Source organism: Neopsephotus bourkii, unplaced genomic scaffold (genome assembly GCF_033783945.1).
Source record: "Neopsephotus bourkii isolate Nb327-2 ecotype Australia unplaced genomic scaffold, CSIRO-AGI_Nbou_v1 NB_753, whole genome shotgun sequence".
NCBI lineage: Eukaryota > Metazoa > Chordata > Aves > Psittaciformes > Psittacidae > Neopsephotus > Neopsephotus bourkii.
Window position 1 is genome coordinate 2,005,595 of NW_026901251.1, and position 19,240 is coordinate 2,024,834.

Sequence of the window (19,240 nt, forward strand, 5' to 3'; positions counted from 1 at the left end):
TTTTTGAGATCTTAAGACGTGCTTCATCAATTGGATGGCACCTACCAAATTATCTGTAATAAACTCGCTTTGCTAGAAAAGTGTTCATTTACTGTTTGAGCAGCCAGATATTTAGAAGCTCAGCTATGTGCCAGCCAAGAAGCAGTCCTGCATGCTGTGTCCTTTTGCATGATTACAATATACTTTTTTGATAAATAAAACCTTCGAAAACAACCTTAGTAGCTGGATTATGTCAAAGACCCTGACTGACTCCTGAGTTCTGTGGAATCAGCCAGATTTGGTTTCATAATACGTAGATGCAGGCCATTGGTGGAGATTATTAACACCCCATAGAATGGAGATTTCATCACTTTTCTAGAAATACCAGGATTCTTGTTTTGCTTTTGCTTCTGTTTTATCGTGGAGGGCGTGTGGAGAGATCCTGGACTCAGACTTCTTCCTGCACAAATACAGCCTGGTCATGTTTCCCTCCTATTGAATCTCTGCTCTGTGTGCTGCCTATTTTCAGGGATCTGGCAGCAGGGCTTCAAGCAGCAGGAGTAAAGAGACTTTATCCCTGCAGTAGCCCTAGGAGTTAAAGGATTCCTTGTTTTTTCGACTTCTTCCCTTGAGGACTGCTCCTTCCACAACAGGAGCAAACACATTCTGGGTCAGGGCCACCTGCCACAGTGCTTCTATAGCCTAAATGTTTTGGTGTAGCCTTTCTGATCTGATGGCTGAAATTTTTGTTAAACCATCTTGAACCAGTGGCAATGGTATGGTAGTGCCAGGAAGCACCATTGGTTTTTATTTCCAAGCAGTGCCCAGCTTGGTTTTGCAGTTCTAATGTTACTGTTCGTGAAATGTCTGCAGCACTGGATTTATGAAGAGAAAGTAATTTCTTACGTGTTTTAGTAATAATGTGTTTGCCAGGGCAGGGTGAGCACAAGGTAAGTTCTCAAGATAATCTTTATGTTATCTCAAGATAATATTTTCTCAAAGTAGATTTTTTCCAAGATTTTTTTTTCTGTGGGCTGTACATTTACTGTGCTAAGAACAAAATGACAGCGGAAACGTTGTAGTACAAAGCAGCAAGATTTCTGGTGCATGAATTCAAACTATTTCATGCACTTAAAAAACATGCTTGGCTTTGTAGGAAGGCTCTGTTTCCAAGGATTCATCAATCATATCTGTATTCTTGTGGAGTGGGTGGAATTGAGACAGGAGTAAACTTGGATCCCACAACTAGCTAGCACAGTGACTGAAAGCCTCCTAATTCTCTGATCCTCAATTTGTCGTTTTTAAGCTGAGGCCATTGATGAAAAGGAAATGGGCTTTGAAAGGAGAGCTCGTCACTGTGGGGTAGAGAAAGACGCCAGTGGCTCCTAGCTTCTCTCCCTGTGCCTGTGTATCCACACCGATTTAGATAAATGTTTACACAGTTTGGGGAGTGACATGGAGATATTCTGCAGAGTGCTGTAGGCAAACACAGGCTGCCCATGTCTATTGCTTTATACCTAGGCAAGTGTCGAATAGCCAGAGCTCCTTTTCTGGGAGCCCATACAGATTGCCTAACCTCAGAACTGGAAAATGCAAGCTGCTGCTTGCTGGCTCCTGCAGGATTCAATGAGAAATACCTCTGCATTTTAACAGAGACACAGCCTTGCAGGAGCTCTGCGGGAGTCTGAGTTCTGATCTTGCTCTTCGAACAAGCGGTCTATGTTTTCCCTAAATGTCAGAACCAGCCCAACATGTGTCTTGGCCCCATCTGTCTGGGTCAGAAGGTAGCGTGCACCACGATCTTGTGTGAGGGCAGTGTCTGAGTATTTGCTGGTGCTGTAACTGTGGTGCTCCTGCCCTATTTGGGCAAGGCAGACAGGTGCCTGCTATAGAAGCCCTCACTTTTCCATTTGTTATCTTACAAAACTTTCAGAACAAGGTGTATATGTCAATATCCTAGTGTCACACTGCTGCACAGCATCGCCTTGCATGTTGTCCCACTCTCACTCCTGAATGACATTTGGCAGTACTTCATCCCAGTTTAACAAGAGTCATGACTGCAGGGAATTTGCTTTCTGAAAATGAGAGAGACACCCAATGCAAGCTGGAAACATCACTGACACCCAAGAGGGGAATTGATTTAAGGGCCAAGCAGTCAGAAGAAAGCAGCTGTAGTTGTATTTGGAGAAACCAGTTCACAACAGGTACAGAGTAACCCAGAAAAACTGTCAGAATCCTGTCCATTCTGGTTTTATTAAAAAAAGAAAAAAAAAAGGAAAAGTATTTTAAGACTAATCTTCATGGGATGCAAAATTATTTGCCATATTTTCCTCTAAAATTCTTTAAAATGCTTTTCTTCGTAACAGGAGTAATTATTTCAGAAAAGTCATTATTGAAAGTATATCATAGAATCATAGAATAGTTGGGGTTGGAAAGGACCTTAAGGAAGTTGGAAAGGATCATCTAGTTCCAACCCCTCTGCCATAGGCAGAGACACCTCACACTAAACCATGTTACCCAAGGCTCTGTCCAACCTGGCCTTGAACACCGACAGGGATGGAACATTCACAGCTTCCCTGGGCAACCCATTCCAGTGCCTCACCACCCTCACAGTAAGGAACTTCCTCCTTATATCCAATCTAAACTTCCCCTGTTTAAGTTTTAACCCGTTACCCCTTGTCCTATCACTACAGTCCCTAATGAATAGCCCCTGTTCAGATACTGGAAGGCTGCTATGAGGTCTCCACATAGCCTTCTCTTCTCCAGGCTGAACAAATATCACCTTAGGTTGGTATGTTGCCTCAGAAGCTTACAGAGCAATACTTGTGGACACTCGATTTTTAATCCATGAATGGATGCATGAACTTCAGTGGGTTGAAACAAGTGAGGTTAAACATGTATGTGAACATATGCTGGACTATGTCTGGAACTGTTTTGCTTTTATAAATGGGAAAAAAAATATTTGATTATGACTTCTAGTTTTGCCCTCTGCTGTCATCCCTGGTAGATGCTCTGTAGTTAGACTTGAGGGATAGATCATATTAAAAATGCATGAGATAGAATAAATTTGAAGTGTTTCTTGTGGTATTATTACTTTGGTTTGCCATTGACTGTCATTTGAACACGCTCAGAACTTGAAGCTTTATCATTTTCATTGATGCTTCCTTAAACATAGTAGCAGTGTAAGGGTGATATCCTGTCAAGGGAATTTGGTAATGGATTTTTATTAGATCAAGTTGCTATTTGGAAATATCTTATTGTGGGTGGTCATCATGGGGTTACCAACCTTGCTTGGGAAAGGCAGAGGATTCAGGCAGGGAATGTGGGGTTGTCTCCTCAACCAAATTTCAAAAACAAGGACTTGCTCTGTGGTCTCTAGGTACTAGCCTTCTGTTGCGAAATACTGTGGAAACAGTTAAGAGACTGTGGTAATGTAGTATCCTCATTCACTTGTCAGATTATCATACCACATAAACAGTATGTTTTCCTTGCTCTTATGTACTCTGCTTGTTTGCCTGTATGCACAAAGATTTAGCATGATTGCACTCCACACCAGGTATAAGTGAAACAAACGGGAACAAGTGAACTGAACATACAATGTGAACAGCGTCTTCTGACACATCTCCAAAACTTTTATTTGCAGGATGAAAGCTCTATAGAAAGTGATGAGTTTGATATGAGTGACTCAACCAGGATGTCAGCTGTGAACTCTGACCTCAGTTCAAATCTGGAAGAGAGAATGCAAAGTCCTCAGAACCTCCAGGGCCAGCAGGATGGTAAGGCTCTTGTTTCATACAGCAAATGCAGTGTTGCCTTGTCTTTATTCCATTCTGTGCCTTCATTTAGTACCTGCTGTGCCCTTTTCTTCATAGTGTGTTTCATTAGGTAATTTGAAATATATGTTCCCTATATCTCAGCATGAAGAGGATGAAGTTGGGGTGTTTTTTGGAGGTTAATTTTTTTGTTGCTTAGGTAACGAGTGAATGCTTAGACCACTATATGTGAAGTACTATTATTTTACTATTTTTATTTATTTAGTGTGACCATACACAGGCATAAAAGGAAATGAAACTCAAACCTTTCTGAGGCAACCTGGGAGGCTGAGAAAGTTTGTTTTACTTGTTGAAATGAGGGAGGGGGGTGGCAGAAGTATGGTTATTTAAGAGCTAGAAACTGGGTTGTGATATTCAGAAGACAGGATGAAAAACATAAATTCTCATAGGGAGAAAGAGGTAAAAGAAGAGAAAACAGAATGAGTCACATTGTGAATTTGAATGTTAATTATTTCTAGGTTAGTTACAATACAAAGGTAATTTGCTGGTGAAAAAGGTGGAAGATGTACTTTGCATAGAAGATGCATAGATGTGAACTCTTGGATTTCAGCCCTTGCTACAGAACAAGCTAGATGAGCCTGGTTAGGAATGAACTTTCTCCTTGGCTATGGTGCTCACAAAGAGCGTGTCTACTACAGACTGCAACAGTGGCTCATAAGCAGTGTGTGAATGTGCAAGACTGAAAATGCAGGTCTATTCTATTACTATTAGAAACAATATATTGGTATTCTGTACTTGTTACTGTACAGTTTTCTGATCATGTGTGCCAATTCAGAAGTGCTTCTTGTATTTCTCCTGAACACTAAGTATATGGAATTTAGCAGTTAAGCTGGATTCTTTCCTCTCTATGCATCATGGTCAGTTGCTAGCTGGTAAGCTATTTAGGTGAGGATGGGTGTACTGCGTAGTAGTCAATAGGATCTGGTGATGGGTAGGACCTTTAGTTGTGTGGCTCTCCAGACAAATAAAGGAGGAGGATGTCTATGATAATTTGGCAGGCCAGATTCTAACCACAGCTGCCGTTTGTCTGAATGTCCTCAAGCTGTCACAAAATTCGTGCAACTTTTGAATTAATTTCTGTCTACATATATGCACTAAAGGAGGATTTATGATGCACAAGATATAGGGAAAGCCAGTTCACTTGCCTATGGAAGTCTGAGTTTTCAGGGCTGATATAATAATACTGCTAAGTTAGAGGTTTCAGGGATACTTCGGAAAGTGCCATTTTTATGTATCTGTCTTTCAGTGCAAAAGTGTGCTTTAGAGGTTTTTTGCTTACCTGTGTAGTCAATCTGTTTCGCGTATATAGTGTTTCATAATAGTAATTGTGTGCATGTATATGTCTGAAATAAAAATTAGGGCTCAGGACAGTAACCTATGCAGAAATGCCTGTCATACATGTTTTAATTCCTGCCACAACCAGATTCATGTGCCACATCTAAGCATATTAGAACATAAATGTGAATGATAAAATGCTGCAGATCTGTTACTTGCTATTTAAAATGTATGGGAAATAGATGTACTGTGATCTTTGAACTGCAGGTAGTGTGAGTTTACAGGATTGCTTTATCTCTCTCAGCTTTCCTTCTTTTCCTCCCAGATGGTACTTCCTTACCTTCCTGAGGCAATCCTATTTCTTGCTTCATCTTCTAGCTAAAGGATCTGCTGATAGAGAAATTTGAAATAGCAGCTCTTTCTGCTTCATAGCTTTCCTGTGCTAGCTGTTGTCAGGTACGAAACCTGAGTGTGGCTAGTTATAGCAACACTGTGTTTTCAGATGTGGGAGAAGAGGCTGAAGGAGGAACTGAAAGACATTAGAGAAGATGGGGGGTAGGGGAAGAAGAAGGATGATAGGAGAGAGCAAGAAAGATTGGAAGAAAATAATGAACACATGGGTAGAGTGATGGAAACAGGAACAGGAAGGGGAGAAGACAAAAGGGAACCTAAATGGACTTAACAGTACAATCTCTTTTGCCGTCACAGTTTTCACTGTAAAATTTTACAAATTTAATACTTAATTATAGTGCATACATATCAAAATCATTACCAAAGTGTTAATTTCTGTGTCTAAAGTGATTCCTTCCCCCTTCCCTCAAGCATTCTACATGTCCATGAGAGTTTTATGTCAGCCACCACCTTCACTCTACAGATAAAGACACTTGGCATTTTGCTCATCTGAAATGTCTTTGCTGAATTCTGGCAGGTGAAAACTTACTGCTGTGTAAGGTTGGGAATGGTGTCTGTGGTGGAATGGGACAGCACAGGTCTGCTGATGCCCCCAGCATGCCCTCACTGGGAGACTGATTTGCTAACAAGAATTGTTAGGAAAACTGCTGCCCAGGGTGGATTAGTGACAGCTCCAGGGTACCTTAAGGTGACGTGTTCCATCACTTTGCTTACCTGGCTTTCCGTGTGAGGTGGCATGAGTCTATTTTGGGACATCTGTTAGTTTTGATTTTTATTTTTTTTTTCCTATGGATTTCAGCTGGTTTGGTACTAGGATATAAACAGAGTCTTTGGGCCCTGGAGGAATGTAATAGTCAGCTGAGCCACACCAGTGAGGGACAGAAGAAGGCTCCCATTTCAGTTCAGTTTACCAGAGCATAGTGGAATGCCGACACTACCTGTGTAAAAGGAGTAAGATTCTTTGCCCCTGGGGAAACCCTCTTCCATTGGGACTATACTCGCATGCTATTTAGACAAGCATTTGGCTTTGGGACTTCATTGCAGAGCTCATATTTGAAAATTTGATCTGAGATTTCTCAGTATCTTCCAGTCTAGTACTGTGTGTTCTGTTTCTCATAGTTAGATTGTTTAAACCTAAATAGAATAAAAGTAAATATGAGAGCAGCACACAATATTGGCTGAAAGCAATAAACTTCTTCACCCAGAAATGTCACAGTAGGTAGGAAAAATGCTGAGAAGGAGGCTGTAGAGAGGGAAGGTGTGTGATTACTTGCAGTAGATGGGTGCTGGTACTTCACAGAAGTCTGGGGCTCTGCAAATGTACTGAGACTTCATGACATTCTTTCTATAAAGCATATTAGGTTAAAAAGGAACAAGGGATTGTTGGAGAGTGGGTGAATTTTATCCATAGTATTGAAGTTGCCACAGTACTAGGAAGGACAGTTCCCACTTCAAATTAGCCTTTATATGCTTTTAAATAACAAGGCCTTGAGTCACACCTGTTGGTGAATGGCTGAAAATAGCATCCTGAGCACCTGCAGGGCTGCAGCAGTGGGGGAGGAATTGGAAAAGAGCTGCTGCTCTTCCCTGGGGAGTTAGAAAAGGAAAACAGCTCTAATTTGAATCAGTTCATTCTGCAGCTGGGAATGGGGTACAGCTATCTGCTTACCATTCCCTCAGAGATGCTTTCCCTAGCAGCCATGGGATGATTGGGCTGCAAATTGCTGGCGTGTTTCTTTCTTTTGCACCCTCTCCCCTTGCTTGCCCATATTTTCTTGCTTCCCTATATATGCTACAGCTCCCTTGTCATAAGCTGGTTCATTGGAGCCCTGCTGCATACCACTCATCTGCAGGCAAAGCTCCCACTTGAGAGCTGTCTCTAATTCTTTCTCTTAATAACACTCTAGAGACTCTGATGTTGCTGGATCAAATCCTTTTGCCTTTGTCTCAGACCAAAGACTGCAGGCAAGGTTGGCAAACTGAGTTGGAAAAAAAAGAGCTTGTCTTTTCTTTTTAATTAGTGCTTCAACCTGTACAAAACTGGTCTTTGTAGTAAAAACTGACCTCTAGATAGGCCTGTCAGAGAGGCAATAAACAAGAGCTTCTGCACTGAAGGAAAATGGGACTCTTGTTGCCCTGGCCTGTTAGCTGGTGCCCTGTGCAGAAGAGCTGAATGTGTTTGCTCCCTTGCTGTGTTGGTTCATTAGTTACCAAGACACCAGAGAGGTGTAGGGGGATGCTCTGATTAGAGGAAATTAAGAACATGCACAGCTCTAGAAGTAACAAGAGTTAGGTATAAGTTTGATATTTTTTTTGTTCTTTTCACTATGTGAGCTATCAAATAAAAACCAGGGATGAGACTATTTGACTCTAACACAGTGTGAGATGCAGAATTCATTTATTTTCAGTATTTCTTACTGTGCTGAGATACAACAAAATGTAGCCATGCTTTGTCTAGTTTTGTTGGGGATACTATGTTCTCTTCAATCTAGTTTTTAGAAAATGATAGTTACATGTTTATACATATTTATATGGAAGTCCCCTTCACAAGCAGTATATGGGGACTGTGATTATAGCAGCTTTATATGACAAAATATGTTATGATTCAATTCTTACAGGGTTTATGCTATTATCTTAGAGGTGAAGTTTATGAATAAGCTTCTCCTGGTTGTATTTTTTTTTTTTTCAATTTATAGAATATTTGAGCACAAGTAGTGTAATGCAATTGAGGATTATGCCTTCAAATAGTTTGTGGTAATTTGAATGGTGCCAGTTCTTTTTCCACAGCACATTCTAATTGCCAGGCTTTTCACGATATAGGTGTACATGTTAACTATTCCGTTCTCTCATTTGTGTTTGTGGTAGATACAAGTATCGGAGTCAGTCATCTAAATACCTGTTTTCTGCATCTAAGCTATAGTATTTACTCAACAGCTTCACTTGAAACAAGTAAAAGTGGATGATTAAGTTGTCAAAACCATGTCTGTGCAAGGGTGCAGTTTGCTGTATCCATGTTTGCTGTTGGTTTGTTCCTGCTGAGCTGAGTCCAAGCCAAGTGTTTAATCCATTTTACCATTCTCAACTGGTTGAACTGTCATACTTCTGCTTTTGTCTTTATACCACTAAAACCTGCATTCCCTATCTTAAAACACTGACTTTTCTTTTCCCACAAAGTAATTTAAGTGTATCAGTTCAAACACCAACTGCAGGCCAAAGTGAAGACAGATTGCTGAAGGAGCATATTGGAGTAAATCATCTCTGCTATTGCCTGTGTTTTGGCCCTGGTCTTGATGTTGAGTAAAGCTAGTGGTAACAAAGCCAATATAAGAGCAGATGATTCCCAGCACTAAACCCATGGCAACCTTTTTGCTGCTAATTAAGAATTTTCATTGGAAATGTTATTTTATATTAATTTACAAAATTAATTTACATTAATGGGTATCATGTTTTTAATTTCTGTTCAAGCACTGAAAAATTTTATAAATATGCTTGTTTTGTAAGAGAGCTAAGTTCTTTTGACTTCAGTAGAGGCCCACTAAAGATTAGATGAAATGTTTGCAGAGTTTGGGTTTATTTTCCTTAAAAGCTTGACTTCTTTAGGCTTCAAAATAAAGCAGCTGACATTTCTGCAGTGTATGGGATGGAGTAAAATTACCACACTAAGTCATAAAGCTTCAATAACAATATTAAAAATAAAATAAAAAGCAGCCTTCCAGTTTTCCTACACACAACCTCAGGTAATTTTAGAAAGCCTTTTCATTTTGGGGACCTTTTGTGGCTTAACTGCTTTTATTTGCAATTTGTCAGTTATATTAACGCAGCCATAATGCCATAAAACTTGCATATTTTGCTTATACATTATACAGGGCATTGGACATGCAAAGTTAATAAGTATTTTACTCTAAAGCAAAAGGTAAGTTTTGCTTAATGAGGGTTTGGGCTGATTAATAATGAAGAGGGTAGCACTGTTAGCTTATAAAAAGTGTAGAAAAACGATTGCTACTTTACTTTTTTTTGGTAAAATGGCAATTTCAAGCTAGGGCCAGGAGAACTGACTGGATTTGGTGATGTAGCCAGACCTTCCAGTCTTGCTTGAGCCAGTGAAACTTAGAACATTTTGGGCAGTAACTTCACTTCTTATGACTACAGATGAAATGATAAATACTGTCTTCTGAAAGAGCTCTATGATACCTGTGTGTCTTGTGGCAGTGGAAAAGAAGAGAGGAGCACAGTAACAGCTAGGCAACACTAGCAGTGCAGCATCTTATGACCAGCCTTTTATGATCTTCCTCTAGTTTCCCTGAACAGGAAGGCTCACCTGTATGGACAGATTTTACATTTCCCCTATTCTAGGAGATAAAGTAGAGGCATCAGAGGCTTAATGAGGGTAGCAACCATGTCCCAGTGACGAGGGCTGAGATGAGCTGGCAAGAGAGCATGAGGAAGGTCCCTGCTTCAGCTGCCCTGCAATCTGTTCTGAGGATAAGTGAAGGTCTCCTGTCTGCAGCTGTCAATCTGCCACCTTTTGCAAGCACCAGCTTCGTTACTGAGGAAAGCAAAAGACAGTGCAGTCACATAGGCATGTTTCTGAGTAAGTCTATGGGCTGCAGGGAAGTGTTACCTTACACATGTCAAAATCTTGGAGGTTTCTTTAGACAGGGAGATAGTTATAATACATTGCTCTATCTGAGAAAATTAGTATTCTTTTCACCTAAGCCGAAGTGGATCTGAGAACCTGGCATATAGTACTAGTATTATTTTGCTTCACTGCAGCTACACCTGGGGTGACTTGGCCCATCAGGCTGGCTTTGATGTAGTATTATTTGCATAAACCAGTACAGTTAAGAAAGAGGAGTACAGTGGTGAAACAAGAGCAGAAAGCCAGAGAGTTCCAGAACTCTAGTTTCAGTGGCATTTTAATGGCTTCTTTAGACATGATACCTTATCAGTGCAAAAGGCACTGTGAGTGATGCTGTAATGACACTTGAGCAGTGTTACTGTGTCAGTGATGATGCATTGTGCTGAGCCTGGGCAAGAGCTTGAAATGTTGGTGCAGCTGCATTAGAAACTTTCAATCTTAACATCACTAAGGAGAGCTGGGTGGAATTTTCAGCAAATCAAGTATTCTAATGCACTGGCTGCTGACAAGGCAGCTGGTATGTGCATTGTCATCAGCATACTGAGCTGATAGATGAGGCACTTCTATTGTGTGATAGATTAAAATCTTCCTTTGACTCTCACAAATTTGGTAAGTATTAAGCATCAGAGTCTCTCTCTGTGGAGAGAAGTCCTTCCTTCCTCCAGATTAATGGAAGGATCTTCCAGAACTTCAGTAACTCGGTGGACCTGCCTAATCAGGCATGGTTATCAAACCAGGATTTGGACATGAGCACCCTGCTCACTGAAGCACAGCAAATTGATTAATTTTATAACTGGCTCCTTTATGTTGTAGAGTTATTGTATTTTCATTTGCTGGTTGCAAGAATCCTGTGAGTTGGCTGTGCCGAATGTCTTCCCTCAGCTCCATTTTACTACTGTGTGGCTTTTCTCATCTTTTAATAACTTATGGTGTTTTGTTTTTTTTTTTGACATGTCTTTGTTTTTTATCTTATACTGTAATTTGCTTTAGAGACTAAAATATTATTAAACATGAATTATGCATTGAGCAAACTCTCTGCTAGAGTCTCACTGGTCTTTTGCAACCAGAGAACGATCCTGTTTCCTGTACCACCTTCCCAGCTGCGCAACTGTCACTTTCTATTACGCTCTCCTTGAACAATTGAGTGTGGCTTGTAATGACAATAATTGCCTCAAAATTGTTTGTCATGTTTGCCTTGTTAGCAACAAACTACTAACTGTTGGTTACAATCAAGTTCTTGGCTACTACTCCTTAATTACATCAGGGAATACTGGCAGCCAATAATAGCTGAGAAATTAGAATTATCTTTTCACAAACAGTGCTTAAAATGCTTACAGACCATTCACCCTATTCACAGCCCTTCTTTTTTACATTAGCAACCTGGTGGTAAGTGAAACCTACCCATGTGTAAATGGCTAGCAGCAGACCTGTATCCTTTTGCACCTTCAAAACAGATCTGTGGGTTGCATTGAAGGAGTACAGGTCCTATCACTTTAGCAATAATGCTAACCAGCCAAGCAATCTTTTCCTTACACAGATACTGAAGGGAGCCAGTTTGCTTTCAGTTTTAGTATGCAAGCCCTTGTAACTAAGCTTAGCAGGATTCCTGAAAGTGCTGGTTTAGTTTTGGTTGATTTTGTTAGTTCTTTTCCTTTATCCTAGCATCTCTCAGGCTTTTGCCTCCCATTTCTCTGTACTATTCAAGTTACAGAGGGGCATTCTGATATAGGGATTTAGTTTTGCTTTCCAGTATAGACCTTTTACCCAGTTTATCCTGTCTTATGTACCAATTGACTTTAACAGGGGCTATGTGCATGGATTGCTGATTTAATTTGATCTAATTCCTTACAGTATAGAATCGTAGAATATTTAGGGTTGGAAAGGACCTTAAGATCATCTAGTTCCAACCCCCCCTGCCATGGGCAGGGAGATCTCACACTAAACCATGTCACCTTAGGCTCTGTATGGGTAGAGGCTTTTTCATAACTGCAGTTAAAAAGCCTGCTAGGCATTGACTCTCCTTTTTTTTTTTTCCCTATCATATTTAACATAGAATAATGTAATAGAGCATTTCTATTTCAGTAAAAGGAATGTAAAACAATGTGTTTTAAAGAAAATTAAATTTAGCCATTAATTTTTCACCGTGTTATATTTTAATTAAGGAAGCTATTAATTTATTTTATTCTGAACAGGAAATTCCCTGGAGACATTGGGCTGTCTGGTGAAAGATATTTTTTTAAAATGGAAATGTCTTTAAAGTGTTTCTTGTTTGATAAAACATTTGTAATGCTGAATGTTTAAAATTAGAAGTAATTTTTTAACCAAATGCAAAATACTTTGGTTACAAGAAGAGAGTAGTACTTTTTCAGCATTATAAAGTTTTCTAATATTTAACACATAGGAAGTGGTTATATGTATTTTCCTGAAATCTGTGAAGTGGTGTTTCAAAGAATTGGTTTAATGTTGCCAAGTAGTAACCACATTTGTCATTCTTAGGCAGAGGAGCATGCTGTTCTTAATAACAGGATGGAAGAAATGATACAATCATTCTGAAAGTTTCAGCATAGGCTGAACTCCAGTGGTGTCTTCCAAGTATTTGTGAATGCTGATAGCCTGGTTATTGTGAGAAAGATAGAAGTGATGGTTTGAAGGTTGACTGGAGACAGAAAGTTACAAGAGTGACTGCATTTAGCATCAACACAGATTAAAATACATCCTGGCTCTTTTACAAGTTTATTTAGCACTTGCTGACTGGTTAACAGCTTGCTGTGTGAGGCTCAAGCAGTCTCTCCAGTGTTCCATGCCAGGTGGACACTGAGCAGCTCTGGTCCCTGAGTGAGCACCCTTTACAGACAGACAGGCTTTAGCAGCTACTTAAATCCACTCTGGGAAAAGATGTGGAGGAGCACACCCTATTTGGTTGCCTTTGTGAGCTTTGTGAACCAATCCAGAACCTCAATTTTAAGGCTGAAATTATCATCAGAATAAATTCAGGTAAAAGCTAACATCAAGAAAGTATCCAAATTTATATAATATACAATTTTCAGACTTAGGTGCACAGAAATGAAGATAAATTGATGCCTTAATTGAGCTCCAAGAAGCTTTTTTCCATTTCCATCAGAGAACAACTCATTAGTGCATTGTCTTACACATGGAATGTGGCTTTCCAGCAGAAATATGGCCCTGAGATCAGTCTCTGCTGCAGAAGTTCCTGGTTATGGTGATAGTTTCATCTTTGTAACTTAAATCCTTCCTCAGTGATTCAATTTAATTTCATAGTTTTTGCAAGGCTGTTTTCTTATGAAGTGAATCAAGGTGTCAGCTTAATGCATCTCTGAGAGAGAGAACTAGTGACTGCTTCTGTTGAACTTCTAGCGGTCTTGATGTCCTATGTGCTTTAGTGTATAGAGCTGTTCCCCCAGCAGAAGGTAGAGTGATCCTTGTTAATATAACTGTCTCAGATCTCTGCTACAAACAGTTAATCTTGTATATGATGAGTAATTACTTCTGACTGGAAGGTGAAGTTCACACCTCTGTGTTTAGCTTTTCATACTCTGAAACTTGGATTTCAGGTAAGCATAGACATTGGCAAGGAGATTTAAATGAGATCATAAACCAGAATAAAACACGTGGTTCACTGGCAGCTTTTAGATAAGGCAACAGTAATAGGCACTCTGTGCAATAATTGATTAGGAAATGTTATTTTGTGCTTTGGCAAACAGTGGGATAAAACCATGATATCAACAGACCAGTCTGAATTCTTGGGAACAATAATTGCCATTCCTGGTTTGATGGGAAAAGGAATTAGGAGATACAGACAGGGTTGTTGTTTTTTTTCCCTGTAAAACCAAAATAGAGTGATGACATTTCAGTTGCACAAAGTTCCAAAAAGAACCAAAATATGAAACATACTAAAATTTTAATGACTTAATTGGCAAAGACATGCAGGGAACTTGTTAGGTCACACTGTTTAAGTGTCTCTTGGATGGTTATTGTGAAGGGAGCTGATGCTGCAGCTTGTCAAAGAGACGATGAAGAGACAGATCTACAGGATGTGGGAACTTTTAATATGAATTACCTACAATGGGAGAAACAGGCCCACTTCAAAAGGAGGTGGTGCAAATAGTGAGAGCAGCCAGGTGGTCTGGAGAGGTACGAAGTAAATTGTTTTTATCAAAAGTTTGAAAGAACTTTGATTTTTTGTGACTTGCTTTTTAGAAATTTTATCCAGCATGATCACATCCAAAATGTATGGGTGCAATTAAAATCATATTAGAATCAATGATGGGAATTTTTGCAAACTCCAATGGAGTCAAAGTTTCATCCTTCATGTTTTCATAATAGGTCTGAGCAGCTGAACTGATCCTGAAGTTGTTAATGTGGGTGCTGAAATTGCTGCTGGTTCTTTAATTAAACCATCAGTGAAGTTTATGCACAGATGATAAGCTTTAATTTAGTGAGTTAGCCAAGCTCTGTCTGTGTTCCTGTATCTTCCTTTCTTCTTTCTGCTACATTTCTGCAATTCTGTATTAGTTATGTGTGCTCTCTAGGAACTATGCATTTTAGGTTCCTGGTGCGGACTGTAATCCCTGGTCATTTCTGTATGTATGTAGTCACAGACTTGCAGTTGCACGTATTGTTATATCTTCTTCAAATATGCCCTATTTTAATTAAAAGCATGGTTGTTACTAAGCCTGTAAGCAAGGACAAAATACTTCCATTTCTCTGAATCAGCTTCCATTCACTCCCTGGAAAAAAAAACGGCCTAAAATGATTGCTCGCTCAAGGAGATGGGGGAAATGGTGGTGACAGCGTTAAAAGGCGTGTGGCATGGGTAAATTTCAAAGAGTAAGGGGACAGCCTGGCCAAGTTTTCCACAGTAATTTAAGAAAGAGGGTTCAGTGGTAGCTCTTGAAATTTCTTTTCTGTTGTCATTGTGAACTGTTGATTTCAGTACAAGCTTACTTAAATGCAGCTTTGTAAAGGAGAGTGTAGACATGGCAAACTTGTTATTTTTATGAGAAATAATGCTTTACCACAAGGAGACCCCATACACAGCTAGCCTTACAGGCAGCTCCAACACTGTCGTGGTCATGCCGAAGAACAGGTTCTTTTTAGCAGATCCTCTGCTTCATGGGTAATTTATTTGTGTAGGCAGTGGTAGCCCATTATTCTTTTCTGTTTCTTGGATCCTATTTCAGTGTACTGCCTGTTTCTGAGTACTCCTGTTGGTAGTCTGTGGGTCAGTACTGTTCAACTTACGGCTTTTTTTTTTAGGAAGACTTCAATGACTTCTGTGGCGTCTGCTATTTTTTGTACGAGCCTCTGTGGATAGAATAGGGTGCTACAATATGCCTTGAGGGAGGAGGACAACAGGGGTGTCCCAAATAAAACACTTCGTCCACCGAACTAACACACTGTAGTAGAACAATAGCCCAATCCTTCTTCATTGAAGTAGGTTGTAGGACCTTGTACTACATGTGATCTGGCTGTCGCTTGGGCATGAACAGACTGGCTAGAAAGACCCCAAACTTAACTGATCAAGTACGTGCGTATGATGGAGGGACAAGATGTTAGCAGTGCTGATATCTGTTTTTTTAAAATTTGTATACAGATAGAAGGGAAATAATAATTTGGTTTTTAAACTGCTCCTGCCTTGCAGAATGAATTTCTCTGAATAATAATGAGTTTCTTTAAAGATATTCCTCTCTTGTGGGTCAGGAAGTAATCTAGTCTCCTATGCTGTCTGACTGCTTATTGCGAATACTGCAATTAGCTACACTTTGAACCTGAATGAAAAAAATGAGGAGAAAACCATTTTACTGACTCCTCAATTATTCCCACTCAGAGTGAAAACTGTCTCCCTTCAGCACCCTTCAAGGCAGGAAAATTTTACTTATTCTACTTTTCTACGTGAGTATATGGTGGGTGCTTTACAATGTGTTTCCGCCTGGCTATACACAGAGATGTCAACAGAAATCAGTTCTGAGGAAAAATCAGGAGAGTAGAGGGTTAGGAAGGCTGCTTAGGGAGTAGCAAAGATTGAGCTTGCTGGCATGACAAGGTAATTTTTTCCAGCAGCATTTATTAAAATAAGGTTAGCATTGAGTTGTATGTTGGCTCTATTTTATATTTCATTACACAATATGGAACAAGCACAAAGCTAATTCAAGTGTACACAGAAGTATCTATTACAATGAATAGATTTTCTATTTGTAGGCTTTGTAAATGTTTATAAATCTATATTTCTCTTATCACATATGTCTCTTTCTGTAGTCATCTATTCCTTAAGCGAACTGATCACTGAAGACAGGTAGAGCTTTATGGCATGGGAATCTGTTATTAAGCAGATGATACATTTTCCTGTGGTCTAATTAGATACTGTCTCAGAGAGTTCAAAAATACCATGGCCCTGAATTTCTAAAAAGGCAGTTCTGTGAAGGCTAAATCCAACCGGAGCAGTATGCATTCCAATACCCCTTGAAAAACTGGGGCAAAAAAAAGAATTTTCATCTCTCACTTTCTTATTGTTTTGGTGTGGGTGGAAAAGATTTTGTTTGAATGTGTTTCAAACAGATCACAAGGTGTGTGCCATCTGAGCCAGCTTGTGTTTTCCTGTTCAACAGGAGCAATAGCAAGAAATAGTGAATGTTGGTGTCTGTAGCTCTTATCAGAATATTATATCTGATGGCCAGCAGTAGATACAACAGCTCAGCAGCACATTCTTCTAGGGAAGCAGCATTAAAAAGTTAGTTCCATATATGCATGTATGTATGAATGAAGCCATAGTGAAGTTCTTTCCTCCTTCAAAGTGTTTTCTTGATACAGGACAGTGCCCGTTTTAGGGGCTTGCTCTCAGAGCCATTTCTAGTGGTAATTTGCAGGACAGGTCAGAGACTGAGTGAAGAATGTAAGACTGGTGTGTACTTGACAGTTGGTATTTATGAGTAAATAGTCTTCTGAGGGCTATTCTTTAGGTGGTTTCATTCTTAAGTACAACGATTGGCCATGTCCAAAGAGTTACAGTTACTTGATGTCCAAGTGGAAACTAGTTAACAAACGGTGTCCCTCAAGGGTCCATACTGGAACAATACTATTGAGTATCTTTATCAACAACATAGTGGGATCAAGTGCACCCTCAGCAGGTTTGCAAATGACATCAAGTTGAGTGGTACAGTTGATATGCTAGAGGAAAGGGATGCCATCCAGGCTTAAGAAGTGGGCCCATGCAAACCTCATGAAGTTCAACAAGGTCAAGTGCAAGGTCGTGCACATAGGTTGGGACAATTCGCAACATCAATACACTCTGGGGGATGAATTAATTGAGAGTGGAGAAGGACTTGGGGATACTGGTGAATGAAAAAGCTGGCAATGTGTGATGGCAGCTCAGAAAGTCACTTGTGTCCTGGTGCTACACCACCAGCAGCAGGTCAATGGAGGTGATTCTCTCCTGGTCTGCTCTTGTAAGACCCCACCTGGATTCAGTTCTGGCATCTCCAGTACAAGACAGACATGCACCTGTTGGAGTGGGTCCAGAGGAGGGCCACAAACATGGTCAGAATGATGGAACACCTCTCCTATGAAGAAAGGATGAGAGAGCTGGGGTCATTCAATCTGGAGAACAGCAGGCTCTGGAGAGATCTTGATGCAGCCTTCCAGTACTTAAAGGAAGGTATAAGAAAGATGGGGACAAACTTTTCAGCAGGGCCTGTTGTGATGGACAAGGGTTTTATATTAAAAAAGGCAGATTCAGACTAGATATAAGGAAGAAATTTTTTACAATGAAGATGGTGAAACACTGGGCATACTGCCCTGAGAGGTTGTAAATGCCACATCCCTGGAAAGATTCAAGATCAGGTTGAACAGGGCAACGTGATCTACTTGAAGATGTCCCTGCTCCTTGCAGGGGGATTGGACTGGTCCCTTCCAACCCAAACCACCCTGTGATTCTGTGATTACAATAATCAAGGTGAGAACTCCTACACTCCAGTTTATATGGTCTGTCTTCTTATAAGAAAATCTATTTCGGGGTCATTGCAGTTGGAAGATTATTTTTGCTGCCATGGCAGTTTGGGCCACCAATAACGTAGCATCTTGAAAGGTTCCAAAATTGAAGAGTGGGTTGAGTAATTTAAGGCTGGATGTTCTTGTTACTGGAAGATGATCAGGAGGCACTTCCTTCCTCCTACCACCTTTCATTTGTCCGCCTTCATTGTTGAAAGTTTTTTTTTATGCTATCATCCAAACATCAAGACAGCTGGAGAAAGGGATGGATTGTGGAGTGAAAAGCTTTGTGCATTGGTGCCAAGGTCATAAGGAACAGGTTATTTTCACAGATTCATGTAGTTACTGGAGAAGAACACCAAGGCTTTTTTTGCCTCTATGGTATGAATATTGCCAGGAGAGAAACAGTTTTCATAATAATCCTTAGTTCTTAGTCTAAGGAAGTCTGCAATATTTTTCCTCAGTACTTCATATTTGGTTATTTGCTAACTGAATCTAGGTTGTATCAGAGGAGAATGGTAGTAAAGGGGTGCTGGTGGTTGAAAGGCTCCTGGTTCCATGAGAATAGGCTGGAGTAGAGCAAATAAAAAGGTACGTTATCTTCACACTGGTTTCTGGCTTGGCTTCTGAGTATGAGAAGAGAAAGTCAGTTTTAGCAGCAAGAAAAACAGTTTTCCAAAGAGTTGTCTGACAGATAGGAAGAGAGGCAGTAGTAAGGGGCTTGGCAGAGGCGTAAGTGGTAGTTAGACCTCTAACTCCTGCAGAGACATAGCAGGAGACAGAGCACTCTTCTGCCATTTGTGCCTTTGAAACTGCTGCTCTTGGTGAAGGTTTGCAAGTTCTCTTCTAGTCACTCAGCAAAGAAGCTGTTTGAAAGAGTATTACTTGCCAGTGTGTGAAAGGAAAATGTCAGTGCTGGCAAATTTAAATGTCTTGCATCACATTCTCAGTGGGCCTACACTGGTTTAGAGCAAATGAGGTTCTGACCTTGTTTAAAAACAGCTGTCATTTTCTGTCTGTAATATTGATTTCAGTGACAGTTGATAGTTGTCAGTACATCCCTGTACTGACAATAATATAATCTGGAAATATAATCCTG

General features: G+C 40.1%; 1 protein-coding gene across 6 annotated transcripts in view; it reads left to right on the forward strand.

The window, feature by feature from the left end:
• Positions 1-19,240, forward strand: part of NOL4 (nucleolar protein 4) — a 193,327-nt gene that overhangs the window by 47,499 nt on the left and 126,588 nt on the right. For all 6 annotated transcript variants that reach the window (XM_061354882.1, XM_061354885.1, XM_061354883.1 and 3 more), the window contains exon 5: positions 3,623-3,755. In XM_061354882.1, coding sequence (XP_061210866.1) covers positions 3,623-3,755 — 133 coding nt within the window. The remainder of the gene's footprint in view (positions 1-3,622; positions 3,756-19,240) is intronic.